Raw genomic sequence first — 16,221 nt, 5'->3', positions numbered from 1 at the left:
GACTGAGACCCAAACAATTTTGCTAGAGAGGTTTTGTGTGTATGTAGTAATTCCAGCTAGTGCAGTAAATCTCTCGAAACACTGTGTGAGTAAAGATTTAAGAGCCCTTTCAGCAGTGTTGCTGCTTCGGGTTCCCTCAGTCATTGCATGTTGAACATAGAAACTACTGTGCTGAGTGTAAAAACTTGGATTGCTTCCTATTGCTGTCCTGCATGTAGCTGCCCATAAAATAGCAGAAATAAAGGATTGTAACCCAGTGTATCTTTCTGTAGGTGCTTTTAGTAGTCCAGCATTAACTTTTACCCATTTATATTTGTTCTTGAATTTACACTATGTTTAAAGGCTAGCGCACTTTGGTTTTTTCCTTGGCTCTACTTCTACCAGTATGGATTCTACAGCCAATGGTCATTACTGGAGCACTAGGGTCCACTTTGGCAGCAGCGTCCCTGTATCCTTTACAGTGCATTTTAGAATACTACATTTTCACAGATCTTGCAAAGAAACTTCATACCCAATATTGAGGCATTTTTAGTTCTGCAGTTACTTGAATAGCTTTTGCTGCATAATTCTATTAGTACATGAGAGATTTCTCCTCAAATGTGAGGGCTGTGTATGTTCTGTGACTTGTGTTGTTGCTTCTGTAATGAGTGCTTCAGTCTCCTGCCAACAGAAATAAGAGTAACTGTAGGACTCTGCTGTATCATTTAAATTGAGTATTCAAAAATGAGGAGGCAGTTCTAACTGGGAGAACTTTGGGACAATTTCTGCATCACTAACTTGATGTGATAAATGTTAAAGGTCAGCTAGGCTTGGATTTGTGCATTGGTATCAATTCCTTATATTCAGTTGTGAAAGCTGTTATAGTAAAGCAACTAGCAGGCATAATCAGGATCTACATATCAAAGGCACATCACAAATGAAGCTACAAGTATCCAGTTTGACTAAAAGCTAGATGTGTGGAGAATTAGTAGATAGCTGTTCCAGAGGAGGAGCTTGAAAGATCTTGGGTATCTGAAGAGACAATTAGGAGCTTCTGTTATCTAAACAAAATTAACAGTTATTTTGATCAATGTAAGATGATTGATGTTAGAACTTGATGTGTTTTATTCTGGAATCCCTGTTACAAAACCACTGTTGTTAACTGTTGAATTCATGTATTGAAATAGCTGCTGAAAGCCCAGAGGAAGGCTCAGCGAAGAGAGAGTCTGTTGAAGCTTGAAGCAGAGAAGAAAAAACTGCGTACAATACTTCAAGTCCAGTATGTGCTGCAGAACTTCACTCAAGAGCATGTTCAGAAAGATTTCAAAGGTGGTGTGAATGGTGCAATATACTTGCCTTCTAAAGAACTAGACTACCTCATAAGATTTGCAAAACTGACATGTCCAGAAAGAAATGAGAACTTGAGGTAGGTTCAAGATTTTTATCTAATTGGTATGCTTCATTCAGTATAGTAAGTGTCCTCTGTTTGGCATTGCCATGTCTTGAAAAATTACGTTTTGGGACACTAATTAAAAATCTGTTCAGTATACTGGCTTTAGTCTGAGACTAGGAATGTAGCAGATCTACCTCATTCTGGGTGTTAAAGCAAAGCTGCAGTAATTGCAGCCTCAGTTGTCCAGGTTACACACAAGCCCTGCTGTCTTGTGTCTCCTTGTGGGGTTGAGGGAGGATAGTCCAGTACCCTCGTAAGCAGGGAGGCTGGTGGCATGCTGTTTCCCTGGGTATCGCTGTTCATGAAATGAAGAAAGTGTGGTAAACAGGAGAACTGTTCTGTATTCCATTTGCATGGTGGTCCAGGTGTGCTTCTTCATTCTAAAGGAATGTAAGGTGGTAGTCCTGAGACTCTCTTCCTCTTAGCTTCAAAGTAGTTTTAAAAACTCGACTGAAGGTTCTAATACCTTTGCACTGTGTCATACATCTGATGAAGGTAACAGGTTGTCAGCAGCTGTAATGTGTGTCAGGATTAACTTGGCATCATGCTTGTACTATGATGGCTTATGTTTAGCGTGACAGCCTGTCTTTTAAGATAGTGGAGTAAGAATTGTATTTAAATATGTAAAAGTTAGTTACTAGATGGTAAGTTGAAACACTTTCCAGATAAGAGTAATTATTTCCATATTCAAATAGCTAATTATTTCCTTATTCAAACATGACATAAATCGATAAAACTTCTGATCACTTGTCATATGCTAAACTTGCCTAATCTTTGCTCTTAAGTTAACTTCTAAAGAACAACTGCTTACAAAAAGCTACACAATAGGAATCCCTCATCGCAGGGGAATAACTTTATTTCCAATTTATAATGCTCATTGTATTACACTTCCACAAGGATGATCCTGTCCTTTGGGATACTGAATTTCATCATGGTGGACTTTAAAAGCGATTGTCTGGAGGGGGTGGGGTGGCTCATGGACTATGTCAGAGTTTCTTGCTAACTAGCAGTGGCAGCAGCTGTTGATGGTTGCCCCTGCACATGTGGATCTGATCAGCAAGGTGATCAGCTGATTAAAGAGCAATTGTTTCCCTGTCTGGGAATCTTGGCTTGGAATGAAGTCCAGTGAACATGGTTTTGCAGGGTAGTGCTAGGCTTTCTAATCTGTCTTAATTACCAACAAAATAACTTACTTTTGCTAGATTAAATAATGTACAGACACAGAAGAATCACTTCCAGCAGTGGATAATGGACTGAGGAGTCACTTGATGTATACAGCCTTAATTTGGAAGACTAAACATTAGTTAAAATGAGGGGTTTTGGGCTACTGCAACATTTGATCTTGGCTGTGATTCTACCTGGTAAAACTCCTTTGTTTTAGTGTGGAAGACCAGATGGAACAATCATCTCTTTACTTCTGGGACCTTCTAGAAGGAAGTGAGAAACCTGTGGTTGGAACAACATGTGAGTGTCTCGTCTAGAGAAACAACTTAGATCTGAAATTTGTGTGCTGTTTGAACATTTTAAAGCAAATAACTATACATAGAACACTAGTAAATTAAGTACTTTCAAATACTGTGTGTTAACGCAGTTATCCAAGGATGAACTGCTGTTTGTTCTAATTTCTGTATTTTAAGTACAGATCAAATCAATACAGTAAATCTCTTCCTGGGGTAAGCAAGCGTGTTCTACTAATATACTAGCACCTTTTTGAGGCATAACGGTGGTAGAAATTCAAAAGGTGATACATGAATACCTTGCAGAACGAGCAGCGGGAAGCTTTTTGGATTGTTATGTGCAAATGGGTTCAGATGGGAACACTATTCCCAGCCGTGGTATGTTAGGTGAATGCACTGTGTGTTACAAAGCTTCAGTGGCCCCAGGCTGAAGGTCCCACAGCACTGAAGAGTCTCTTGTGGGAATTCCAGGCTCATACCCATTGTCTGACTGCAGTGCAGGATGCCACACTGAGCAAGGATGGTCATTAGTGAAACTTGCTGTGATCTCTGATCATGCACAGTGCAGTCTTGCTTTGATCTGTTGCAAATGTCCTCATTTCTCAAGCACACCAAAATCTGTGGGATTCCACATATTTTCATTCATCTGTGGCTTTTGGTTTCAGAAGCCCTGGTTGTAAGCTAATGTGCATGTTCTGTGTTCCTACTTAAAATTTTCTTGTGGGGAAGCTACTTGAGTTGTAGTGGCTTTCTTACTGTACACAGACCTTGCTTGTCCTGTTTGCTCCAGTCTTGTAATGGCTGTGTGGCAGTAATCTTTCATTTGTTGACAACAGTGTTGTTGAAACTGTTAGATGAGCACTAGTGTACCCTGTCTAATTCCTACATGCAGATAGTTGAACTGACAACTAAGCATTAACTCTTTTCACATAGTTCTGGACAAAGTGCAAGGTGGCCTTGTAGAGCTACAGGCTGGTAACCTTAGCCTTGTATCTGTTGACATCAACCAACAGTTGCCTGGTTATCTTAGATTCCAAATTTTTCTAGCTTTTTGGCTATCATCTAAATTTTTGACTATTTTGTCAGTATCTCTGTCCCTTTAGTGTCAGTCTTCCATCCTTTTGTGTGCAAGCTAAACTTCAGATAAAGCTGTTATGATTTTTTTTATTAGCATTCATTGCCTTGGAAGGCAGTTTTTATATCCATATTGAACTCTAGATATTTTTGTTTATGTGGTTGTCACTAGTAGGAGTGATCTTTCACTGAAGGTTCTTCCTGTTCTCAAGGCTGCCCTGTCTCTGGCTCCTCTGAAACAATTTCTGGTATCACTGCTACTTCTGAGGTCTTACTCTCTACTGAGCTGCTGTTTCCCTTTTGCATAAAGGGAACTGGACAATGCTCATTGGAAAGAGTACACACAATTAAGTTTTGCTTCAACCATGTCAACTTTGTTTTCCAAAACTTCAGAGGATCTAGTTCAGTCTGGAGCAATCTCTTGCTTCCCCCCACTTGTTTTTGCAGTTCTTAACTTTTCCTTCTGAGACTTACCATCCTACACTGGGAAGAGGGACTTGTAGGGCAGTTCCACAGTGACTTTGTTTAGCTTTACCTATGCTACAGTCTGCATGATGTGCTTTTAGCATCAGTGCTGGCTAGTTGATAATGGTAAGCAAGTCCCTTTCTAAGCATGTGGGAGACCAGCTGGCTTAGTGTTTAGCTTGTGTGCGTTTAAACACAAGCTGTGGTCTTACCTCTGGATTGCAAAGATGATTTCAGCTAGAATATATAAAGCAGTTTAACAAATACTGTACTAAAAAGTTTTATTACTGTAACTCAGTAAGAGGAGAACTTGGGAGAACTTTCAGTTTATATAAAAGGAGGAATGAGGAGTCTTGATCTGCAATCTGAATACTCCTTAAATTCATACTTTTGCATCTTAACTTCATGGATTTTTACTCTTCAGATAAACACATGAAGGACCTGTTATCCAAACTTCTAGACTCTGGCTACTTTGAAAGTATTCCGACTCCTCGCACCACTGTGCCAGTGAAAGAACTGGAAGAAGAAGTAAATAGAAAATCTGAGAGAACAAGGCAGATGTCAAAAGGAGAGTCTGTCAAAGAACCAGGTGGAATATTACAAGGTTCAATTTCTGTAGCATAATGTTGGGATAAGCTTGCACTGAGCCTTGACTTTGCATAGCTTGATGCTAAATCTAATACTGTGCTGTAGCTTACTTGCAATGTAGTAACTAAAATGGAACCTGCAAGGATTGCAGCCCTATTCTGGCTAATATTGCACAAAAAAAAAATCTAATTACTAGTAATGGGATGTTTCTTGCCTTCTGAGCAAGCCTCCATGTTGAAGATGTGAAAATTATCTGGTGTAGGGAATGTTAGATATTGCAATAACCAAATTATAGATACTACAGAATGTTTAAGTCTAAACTTCTGCAAATGTGAAACCAAGGTGGAAACTAAAAGCTTGTCTAAAAATACCATGTTGAATGACAAGGTGAGCTTTCAGAATATCTAGTTCAGCAATTGACACTACTATTTAAATAGAATTAAAGACTTGCCACTGTTTTGTCTGCCTTTTTGCATTTGATCAGTTGAAACAAATTAACATCCTTTCTCTAGAATCCATCATGGAGCTTATGAAGTCTGAAATACAGCCACAGGAGGTAAGATACTCCACTGCTAATTGCTTTCCTTTTAGCATTGTGATTTGTTGGAAACATAACTGCACTTCTGCAGCCCTTTTTTAAACTTAAAGGTAGTCTGAACAGCAACTTAGGTGTTGCTTTATGTAAGAATCATTAAAGACTTGATTGCGTTTCTGTTTCTAACCCCAAATTCATGGCTTCTCTGGTGTATATTGGGATAAATGGGGCAGGATTACAGGAAGCAGTATAGTATTTTAATGCTCTGGCACTTTCCTGACATCAGCCTTGAGTGGTAACACACTGATCTTTTGTGTACTATGGGACAGAGAGAATACACATCTACTAAAGCTCTCTGAAAGCTAAGCCTACTGCAGTAGACTGGATATTGATGGGATTGAGAATGATGTAGATCTTGCTCTGATTTGTCAAAGTAGGGACCCCAAGGCCATCTTGTGTGCACAGGGGTGCATAGACCTATTTCAGCAGTGCTTCAGACTCCTGAGTTAAGTACTCAAGCTTCAACTGGCAATAGCATAAAAACCATTAGACTTGGTTCAAAAGTTGGGGAGGGGTGTCCTTTTGTAAGTGGAAATACTGGTTCTTAAAATGCAGAATCCCTGTTTCCCAGGTATCCCACTAGAGCATGTGGGATAGAACAAGTTTTTGTAACCGGCTGGTAATACTGTTACCTGAGACTAAAGCTTTTCTGGTGACTTGTCAGAAAAAACTCTCAGCCGGTGAGCCTTGTAATATTCTTTGCTTCATACATTTGCTTCCTCTTTATGATAAAGCAGTAACTCAGGAGAACTTCAGGACATCTTCACTGAACTCTCAGTCTTATTGATAGTAAACATAGCCTGGAGTTGAAGTCCAGTGGTACTAAATCTGAGAATCTGGTGATTTTTAGTATTTAAACTCCAGTAAGAATGATGGTTATACTTGGTGAGTGAAGTTCCAAAGGGTCAAAGATTTTGGGGGAGATGGTGCTGCTACACTTAGCACAGTGTCTGCTAATATAGTACCACATCATTTTAGATGCTTAGGAGGAGAGCCACCTTTACAAAAATCACAACTGAACCTGATATTGTCACTGCCTAGGAGCATCAGTTAGCACTGGGGATAAGGGTAATGGATTCAGTCGGCTCAAATGTGTTTCACTTGTGCTGTTCAGAACTGTTTCGTGCTTCTCTGGTGTGCCAGGCAAAGCTAGTCTGCAGTGTTGTAGGACAAAGCCATGACTGGCCACAGAGTTTCTGTGGCTGGTGCTTAAAATGTCTAGGCTCTGCTTTTAGTCAGAAATTTTCAGTAGCTTGGGTGACCTAACTTAACTGACCTGAACTGTAGTAGCAAACTGTTTTCTTGGGAGCCATTAAGTTTGTTTGGTCTATATAGTTTCTCAACAGGCGTTATTTGCCTGAAGCAGAATACTCTGTCAAGAAGAAGCCAGAAGAGCCCAAATCTTGGGAAGCTGAGTGTGCTAGAAAGCAAGAACCTCCAAAGTCCTGGGAAATGCTTGTTGATGTTGAAGAGCAGGAACAGAAGCAGAAGCAAGAGACCGTAAAGCCTTGGGAAGCTCGTGTTAGGCAGCAAGAACCAAAAAGACCAGATTCTCCAAAGCCATGGGAAGCTCGTGTTAAAGAGGAGGAACAGAAGCGTGAGTCTACAAAGCCCTGGGAGACCCGTGTTGAGGAGGAAGAACAGAAGAAGCAAGAAGCCCCAAAGGCCTGGGTAGCACGTGTCCGAGAGGAGCAGGAGTCCGCCAAACCTTGGGTAGCAAAGGTTAGGGAAGAGCAGGACCAGAAGAAACAGGAATTGCCGAAGCCATGGGTAGCAAAAGTTAGGGAAGAGCAGGAACAGAAGAAGCAGGAGTCCCCAAAATCTTGGGTAACCAAAGTTAAGGAAGAACCAGAGCAAAAGCAGGAATCTCCAAAACCGTGGGTAACCCAAACTAGGGAGCAACCAGAACAAAAGAAGCCAGAGCCTGTGAAATCATGGGAAATGCCTGTTAGGGAAGAGCGCGAGCAAAAGAAGCAGGAGCCTGTGAAGGCTTGGGCTGCACATGTTAGGGAGGAGCCAGAACAAAAGAAGCAGGAGACCCGAGAGGCTTGGGAGAAAGCTGACAGGCAGCAGCAAGTGCCATCACAGCAGCTACAGAACCCTCCGAAGTCCTGGGGAGCTGCAAGTGTTGGGCCAAAGGAGCAGATGGGGCCAAAGAAGTTTGATATGGAACCCAAAGAAGTGAGTTGGCATATGTAGTATTACCTGTCATAAGCTTTTCACTAGTGTGTTGGAGTAAAGCTGCCTACCTGTTAGCAGAGGCTTTATAAGGTGCATTTTGTAGGCCTGTATTTAGACTCCTATTTCGTTCTTTCTCGGGGGAAACAATTCTGCCGATATTTTCTATATAGCGTAGCAAGATGGTCTGCTTTGCTTTTTACATCAACACAGTATTGCTGTGTTTGAGCCTTGAATAACTGGTTTATGCATAAGACAGAAGAATTAACTTGGTTCATCCCCAGCTATGGGCTCTGTCCGCTGTTATCAGTACAAAGCAGGTATGACTCATCCAGGGATCAAACACTTTGTCTGTGGCTGCATGCAAATGGCACTTCAGTAATTTTTTAGACTTTTGATTAAAATAGCTGCTGATTCAAGAGAGATCTAACATCTAGGTCAAGCAATACCAACAGTACAGGGGCTTATGTGTATTTCCAGATGAATGCATAAGCCATACTGCTGTCCTGGAGAGTCTGACAATGACATAGTTTGTTTTAGAAATGTAAAATAAAAGTTCCTGCAGGGCTTACAGCTGAGTGGGCTGCTAGCCTCTGGTTACATTGCCGCCTTTCTCACACGTGCTTGGCTAGTAACAATTCTGATACTGTGAAAATAGGTAAGTTGACAGGCAAAGCAGAGTTCAGTTATGTCATTAAGAGGAGTGTTTAGAGTTAGACTTCAGGAAGAAAATATGGGGAATCGAGCAATTATTTTGTACGCAATGCTGTTAGCACTATACCTTGTTTCTGCAAGAAAGCAGAAATCAATTAATTCTGTATTACTCATAGCAAATGATTAAGCTTAAATCCTGTCAGTAAACTTGGCATAACTAAATTTTTGTGCCTAGAGGCGGGAGCGCAAACAGAAGGTTGAACAGGAAATTAAAAGAGTAGGTAACATGCAGCACTGGGTAACAGAATGGGATTACGGTGTTTCAACTTGATATGTCTTTACACGCAAGCTGAGTAGAGTCTTGTGTCCACTGGTGGTGGTGGTACAGGTACAAAAAAACATGGTTGCTCACACTAGGTAGCTCCGAGCACAAGTAGGTGTTGTGCACCCAACTATGTGTAGTATTACTGTAACTGAAACTATTATGTAATAATTGGAATAGTCTCAAGCACTTTAAGATGCCTTGGAATTTCTGGTGTCAGATTAACTTAAAGCTTCATTGCAAGATGCTTCCTAATGAGATGGAGCTCTTATTTGTATAGGATGGAAAGATGGAGGGCTTAGGAGGTAGACATAACTTTGATGCAGTAAGGACAAAGTAGGGTCTCCAGTCAGCTGGAGGAACTTGCAAGCTGCCTAGGAGCCTGCACAGTAATGTGCAGGTGTGCAAGTGGGCCAAATTAAATGAAATTGAATGTTGGAATGTAAGGTTGCTTAAACTGGGTTATGAAATTAAGTGAACAAAGCATATTTTTAAAGTATTCAGACTTTGATTTGGATAGTAGACTGTAGTGAAACATCAGCTGGCTGTATTTTTGCTCAGTAGCTATTGACAATTCCTAATATCAAAAGCATATTGAATGAGTAAAAAAAGTGTACTCTCAACCCAGCTAGTTTCCATAACCACACTTTAAAAATGAATGTCTTAATCTGAGGTGCACATAAAGAACAATTTAAATCATATTTTTAACTTTTTGGGTAATGAAACTTGCCTTGCCTTTACGTGAAGAAAGAAGAGGCAATGCAGTGCTATAGCTGGATGCATTTCACTCCTAGGGAGAGCCTAAAATGACCCTGTGCAGGGATCTAGGCATGGTAGGTAGAAGGCCGATGTTGCTGCTGCTTTCTGGAGCTGAAATTAACCTTTCTTTTACTCCATGTAATAAGTGTTAGAGCTCCGAGACATCTTTTAATAAACTGCTTGGTTTTGAGATCCAAAAATATGCTTGTTTAATGTACTTTTAGGTGGAGTACCTAAGAAGTTTGGCCTAAGGCAGCAGAGTGAGCTGATGTGCAAGCCTGTTAAACTGTTATCTCTATGTGCAGCCTGTTGACCAGCAAACCTGGTTAGAGCTGAATTTGTGGCCTGCTGTGTGAGAACAAAACAGTTTGGCTTTTGCTGTCATCCAGTGCCATTTAATTCATACCTGCTGTGAATGCCGCTCTGCGTAGAAAGCAGATGTTAATTGTGTATCTACACGGCATGGCTGGCAATCACTGTTGTGATTACAGCTTTGGTATCACCATTCCAGCTCACTTAGTACTCCACAGCTAACAAACCAAAAGAGGAGTTGAGGTCCTCTGTCACAGGACAGTTTTACTAGTATATAAGGTCATTGAAATGTATGTTAGGGTATTGTTACGTATAAGCAGACCTTCATTCTCTAAAGAAAATGATTGAGCTTTAACAGGAGTACCTAGTGTACTGGCATTTTGACTAGCTAAATTCCAAAGTGGTCGTTCTGCCTTTGCATTGGTTTATTTGCAATGATTTAACAGGACCTAAAACAAATGCTAGGTTTTTCAACTCCATTTTTAGTCAGCTCTCTCTATATAATGGCAAAACACCTTTTGCTCAATGTGTAAGTAGTGTTGAAGTTTCAGAAACATTGTTATGACAAAGTTGACCCTAACTTACCAATGCTGTGTAAAAAAACCAACAAAAAACCCCACAAAACCCCCCCCCCAAAAACCAAAACCAAAAAACTACTAACCTGCATGTTGGTTGAACCACTAGTGCTACATGATGTCAGCATGTGTAAGTTTGATGTGAGCTGGCCTAACAGGTTACTAAGCTCAGCATCTGCTACCAGTTGTAATGACTTCCAGAAACAGCATCTAACTGTAGGCTAGACAGTCAACTTGGTTTAGAACCATCTTAAGGATGTCAAGTACCTGCTCTTTCTCAAAGCCTTTTTTATAAAGGCATAAAACCTGAAATTTGTGAACTTTATGATGCTTTTTCATGTATGCTGCACTTCAATATTCTGGTTTTGAACACCTAAGTACCAGCAGAACAGCAAATTGGTATGAGTCATGAGTAATGCCACTGTAGCTACTTCAGGCTGGTGTATTTTAATACATGCAGGAGCTAGAAAATAGCTTCCACAGAATGGAGAGTCTCAATGTTTCAGTCCTGGCTTGAAGCCCTGATATCATAAATATAACCCTCTATGCTTGCTCTCCTAGCTAAAGTAGAGAATGCTACCAGCATAATGCACAGTGTGAGCTGGGGAAGGAGATAAGTTCTCTAACAAACTGTAAAAGCATACAGAAAATAGTATCATTTTTGCAACCACAAGTGAAGCACTGCGGTCTCTTCTGCTTCCATGCTCTTGAGGCTGTTTTTACTTGTTTGTGTTTAATGTACAAGTCTAACCTATGTAGCCACTGGACAATCTAAATAGCTTCAGACACTGCCAGACTTGACTTGGTTATGTGACTTAGAGGTGAAAAGCTTCTGTTATCTGTTTGCAAATACACAAAACTAGTTTGGTAGTGTACTTGTGTCTAAACTGTGGTGAGGAGGAAGGGGGTAATAGAAGCGTTAATCAGTTTGACCCATAATGTATTTACCCTGACAGCAAGTGTTTTAAGTCTGTTTGAGGGCTAAAAGTGATGGACAGGAAGATTCAGATTCTTAGTAATTTAATCTATAACTTGCTGAGATTTAACTTTATTCAGCTGTATCTCTTGTCCTGCACCTAGATCCTTAATAGTTTTAGTTCCTGTTGGTTATTGGAAACTATACAGCAATAAACTTGCATAGTCAGTGGTTAAAGGTAGTGCTTGTGCATCAGAAATTCTAATTAAGATACAGTGGTACAAAGGTGCATTCTTCTAGCTCTAGAATAAAGTAAAAGTTCTCACAGCTTAAGAAGTAGGTGTGTGAGTTGTGTGATGTTAAAAACTTGTGTCCTCTGGAGTTAATGATGGGCTGCATGTACATGGATTATGCTCTGAAGCTCACTAAACCCTGCAGGCTTCTTCCTGTGCATGCCGTTGGCACTTCTGCAAATGCCAGTGATTAGTTTCAGATAACTGAAGAAATGCAAGAGTGTATTTGGGCTTGTTGTCTTGAAACTGGGCAAAGAGCAAATTCAATTGTTTTGAATTTAGTGTGACAATTAAATGTTATGATAGATACACACTTCTGCCACATAGTCTTCTAATGACTTCATACAAATACTCAACTATCCTGCTATACAGTGTATTGAAGTAGTAACCTCCTATTCAAGGCTTTCACGTGTTCCTGTGTGTCTCAACATTTGGGCCAGTTGAAATAATGCAACTACTTAATGTCTTCAGATTTGCTTCCCTCTAGCTGCATAAACATGGGAACAGCAAAGCTCTAGAGAATCACTAAAAATGATGGTTATAAAATACTTAGAACAAGCCTCTCTTCCCTAGGCTGCTTTCAAAAGACACGTTTGACTATCTAGACAGTCTAGTATTATTGTCACTCTGTAAATAACAGGGTTTCTGTTATTTCAGGAGTTTACTATCATGATTTTTCTGCTACCTTAGACTTGCCTATTCTCTGATAAAACATTTCTCTCTTTTCAAGTGAAGTGAGAACCAGTTGCAACGAACTGTTAAGGGACTATCTGAAACAATCAAGGAGTAATAAGGCCCTGCAGAATTCCCTGTTAGCTACAAAGTTAGGCTCTTGTGTGGGAGCACAGGTGTATTTTTCATGCCAAACTCTGGAAAGTTTAATGTAATACTTTCTGCACGAGCATGGAGAGTATCTGGCTTGTTAGTGGAAGCACTTTGGTCTGATCCTGGGTAAGCTGCTTACAATGTATCTTAGGTGCAGTTTCTTCAGGATGTCTGGAAATGCAATCCTAATAGAAGGTCTGTACTTACTGACATGGGCTTTACTAGGAGGAAGCATGTGTTAAACTTTGAGTGATGCAGCTTTAAGTTCTGGCCTTCAACTTAAATATGTGGGTTTCCTTAGATGGGGTGCCCAATTTTGCACTAAATGCAGGCAACTTCATTCAGTTTCTTAGTCAAATACACAGAAGACAGTAAGCGAATTAATTCTGTGGCTTAACTAGCTGTGGCAACAGTAAACTGATTCTTTTAACAAAGTGAAAGCTTGATTCAGGAAGTACCAATCACAGTACAGAATTCCTTGGCCCATGGTGTCTGACCACCTGTAGGTTGCTCTGGGAGTATATTGGATAAGGCAGCTTGTCTTGCTTCCAGTATTAGATTTGATATCTTTTCTCCTTATTAGGTGCCTAAACCTGCACATCAGCCAGCTGCAGAATTTTGCTCTACTTCAACTCTTCCAAAAGATCCAGTATTGAGAAGGGAAAAACTTCAGGATCTGATGACTCAGATACAAGGGACTTACAACTTCATGCAAGTATGTTTTTCTCTGCTGTTGTAGCACAAAGCTCCAGTTCCTACTGAGTTAGGGAAAACAGTGCTGACAATGTGTTTGTACTGAATGAATGAATCTAGCTCTAATTAGCTAACAGCAGCTTGTCAAATGAGAATATTTCATTTGTATCTAGTTTAATTTTTTCTCCAAACTTATGATCTTTTTTTCAAAAGGAGTCCATTCTAGATTTTGATAAAGCTTCACCAAGTGCCATTGGTTCATCCCAGCCACCTTCAGTTCCTCCAGCAAGTGGTCCTGTAGGTAGGTACTACTGTACATGTAAACTGTATGCAAGCTTTTGCAAACACTGCAAAACAGCTTGTCTAATTAGAGAATACTAATGTTTGATTAAAAAAAGGCAGCTTGAGCCACTGACCTGCTTATTTGTTGCTGGAGGTGGCCTAAGTTGGTGCATCTGCCTGGAAGTGGAATGCCTGTATAATCACTGACTAGCATGTGTATCTGAACCCAGCTGCAGAATTGACATGCTGTATCTGTTATGAACTTCTCTAGACGTGCTGTATATAGACACAAGCTGTGAATGAGCTCAGGATAGAGAGTGATTATCTAGCTACACTTAGAAAACTGGAGCTTTCTACAGTAGGCCATGTTAAGAAACTGTGTGTGGCTCTTGAGCTGTAAACCACAATTAGTCAGTTTCTAGATTTAAAAAAGCAATTATTTAATAAAGTGGGTATCTCTGTGGTAGAAATATGTTTTATCATTGAATACTTGTCCTCTTTTATAAAAAAGAAACTGAAGTTTTCAATGGGGTGCAGTTCACTGATTCAAAGTCTAAATATTTGCAGTGCATACACTAAAAAATAGCGTGCATCTTCATAAACCAGATCTTTTCAAAAAGAACTGCACACTGAAATTATATGTAGTGTTGGAATTTATAAGTAAATGTTGCTTGATTCGTTCTTTTTTTGCAGCTTCAAAAGAACAGAAACTGCCAAGTCAGAGTGATTTTCTTCAACAGCCCCTTCAAGTAAGTTGAAGTCAGGACTGCCCTGAAGAGGCAGAGCTGTAGCCAAGGAATGATACAGAGGTTATTCACTAGAATAGATTTAGTACTTCAAAAATTTTTCTGGTTGTTAGTGGTTTTGTAACAAATTTCATATAACTTTGTAGCTTACAAGACCAAGATCACTCAAATGCTGACAAAATTGGCTGCTCTTCCCAATGAAAAGTGGCAACAAATGTTTGAAATGTCTTGGAGTAAAACAGTATGTTGAAGACATGCTGAAATAGTTTGAATATTTAACCCACAAATTCAAGTCATAGCTAACAGTTGTGTGCAGCATGCCACTTTTTGTAGATAGCGCATGTCTTCATCTTTGAGATCGTCACCTATGCCAAAGATACTGTGTCTCAAGCTTTGGCAGCCATGGCTGAGTGAACCTTAAATTCACTCACTGTGCTTGCATGTCTTGCTACTTTGGCTTTTTAATAGGTTTCCTTGACACTAACAAGAATTCCTAAGAAACTTAAACTAACTGGTCAAAGCACTTCAGTTCCTGCCTCATTCTGAGGTTTATTTGGAGATGCCCGGAGTGTAAGTTTCAGTGAAACCAAACATTTAGGATAATATTTCAAAACTTTATCTCTTCTTGCAAGGCTGCTGCTTCATCCGTGACACTGCATGGTTCAAATACTTCCCTAGCATCTGCTGATCAGACTCTTTCTGGCTCTGAAACTGAAGACTTGGGGACACCACAGACATCACAGGTAATAACACCGTGGGGTTCAGCAGCATTCAGAGGTCTGTGCGATAGCCAGCCCTAACAGAAAGCTGTGGTGGGGCCTCTCCTGAACACTGTACAGTGACAAGAATGCAAGTAACAACAATAGTATAGCCTGTGTTCTGGAGTAGTTAAAGATGGTTGGAAAAGGCTTCATGAGTGCAAAGTGAACAGTCTGCCCCTTGAAGTGGGAAAGGTGTGGGATGAAGAATGCAGGCTGGAAAGTGTGATGCATATTCTTGTGGGAACATATGAGCAGTGTAAATACTCCCTCTAATGACGATGTAGAGGATGGATAAATCGGGATGGATATTGTCAGATATTGTTACTTCTGCGTAAGCTGAAGGCTGAGATGTTCTCTCCAGCACTGACTGAAGAAATACTGGGAATCTGACTTCCTGATGTTCAGCCAGGACCTCAAGCTGTTTTCTTAACTGTATTTATGTGCAGTTGAATCTTCAGCTAGCTTTCAAATATTAAAGAGCTGAAAATAGTGTTTCAATTTATGCAGATCATTCTTAAAGACATCTTGCAAGGTGTTGCTGTGTTCAGAAACACAGCTGGGCCTACCTGTTGGTCTTCCTAATACAGTGTATGTAGATTATAATGGGGAAATGTTCATGCTTTTAAAATGTTTTCTTTGCTGGTGTACATGGTATCAGTACACTGTGCAGGCATGTAGTACTTAGTCTATTCCTTAATATAGTGTATGGTTGGATAGAACAGCCTTGACAGGGATATTAGTCTTGCTGCCTCTTGACTCAGTAGTTTTGGCCTGGTTTTTGACACCTTCTTGCACTTCTACTGTGTCATAAGACTTTTTGTGCTGGTAAGGATTAAATAACTTTTCTGTTTAATACGCATCCAGAAGACTTGTGCTGTGCTATAATGTTGAACATCTGATTTAGTAGAATGTTCTGATGTTTTTTTCAAACTTAGTTTGGAATTAGGGTTGCTTGTTCCCAGCATATCTCTAGTCCCTTAGACTTTAAGTGTGGTGTCCTTTTCTAGTCCTGCTCCTCATGGAAAGCAGTAGACAAGCTTTGTTTGGTCCCAGCACAACCAGGGAATACACTCCATGGTGACAGTGCACTCTCCTGGTATGCAGGTGCAGTTCTGATGCACCTGTGATGGTGTACCTGGTGAGAATGGGGCTGGCAGTCCCAAGCCCTAGGCTGTGTATCTAAGTATGAGCAAATCTTAAACTTAGTGTTACTTGTGTGAGCTAACTACAGAACATGCAGGTTTTGCAAAGGCAAACTAAAGTTTGGCTCTGAAGCCTTGTTCAACAGAGCTTA

At 40.3% G+C, this 16,221-nt stretch overlaps 1 protein-coding gene across 7 annotated transcripts in view; it reads left to right on the top strand.

Moving 5' to 3' along the window:
* Window positions 1–16,221, top strand: part of CAPRIN2 (caprin family member 2) — a 35,932-nt gene that overhangs the window by 9,030 nt on the left and 10,681 nt on the right. For 3 of the 7 annotated variants that reach the window (XM_075428868.1, XM_075428866.1, XM_075428867.1), the window contains exons 5-13: window positions 1,167–1,405; window positions 2,814–2,896; window positions 4,853–5,032; window positions 5,529–5,572; window positions 6,947–7,792; window positions 13,029–13,160; window positions 13,352–13,439; window positions 14,114–14,169; window positions 14,799–14,909. In XM_075428868.1, the coding sequence (XP_075284983.1) occupies window positions 1,167–1,405; window positions 2,814–2,896; window positions 4,853–5,032; window positions 5,529–5,572; window positions 6,947–7,792; window positions 13,029–13,160; window positions 13,352–13,439; window positions 14,114–14,169; window positions 14,799–14,909 (1,779 nt within the window). The remainder of the gene's footprint in view (window positions 1–1,166; window positions 1,406–2,813; window positions 2,897–4,852; window positions 5,033–5,528; window positions 5,573–6,946; window positions 7,793–13,028; window positions 13,161–13,351; window positions 13,440–14,113; window positions 14,170–14,798; window positions 14,910–16,221) is intronic. The other 4 variants (XM_075428872.1, XM_075428869.1, XM_075428871.1 and 1 more) reach the window with 3 other exon arrangements.

The sequence above is a fragment of the Opisthocomus hoazin genome, chromosome 8 (genome assembly GCF_030867145.1).
Source record: "Opisthocomus hoazin isolate bOpiHoa1 chromosome 8, bOpiHoa1.hap1, whole genome shotgun sequence".
NCBI classification, from domain to species: Eukaryota; Metazoa; Chordata; class Aves; order Opisthocomiformes; family Opisthocomidae; genus Opisthocomus; species Opisthocomus hoazin.
This window is presented reverse-complemented; position numbering and strand designations above follow the sequence as displayed.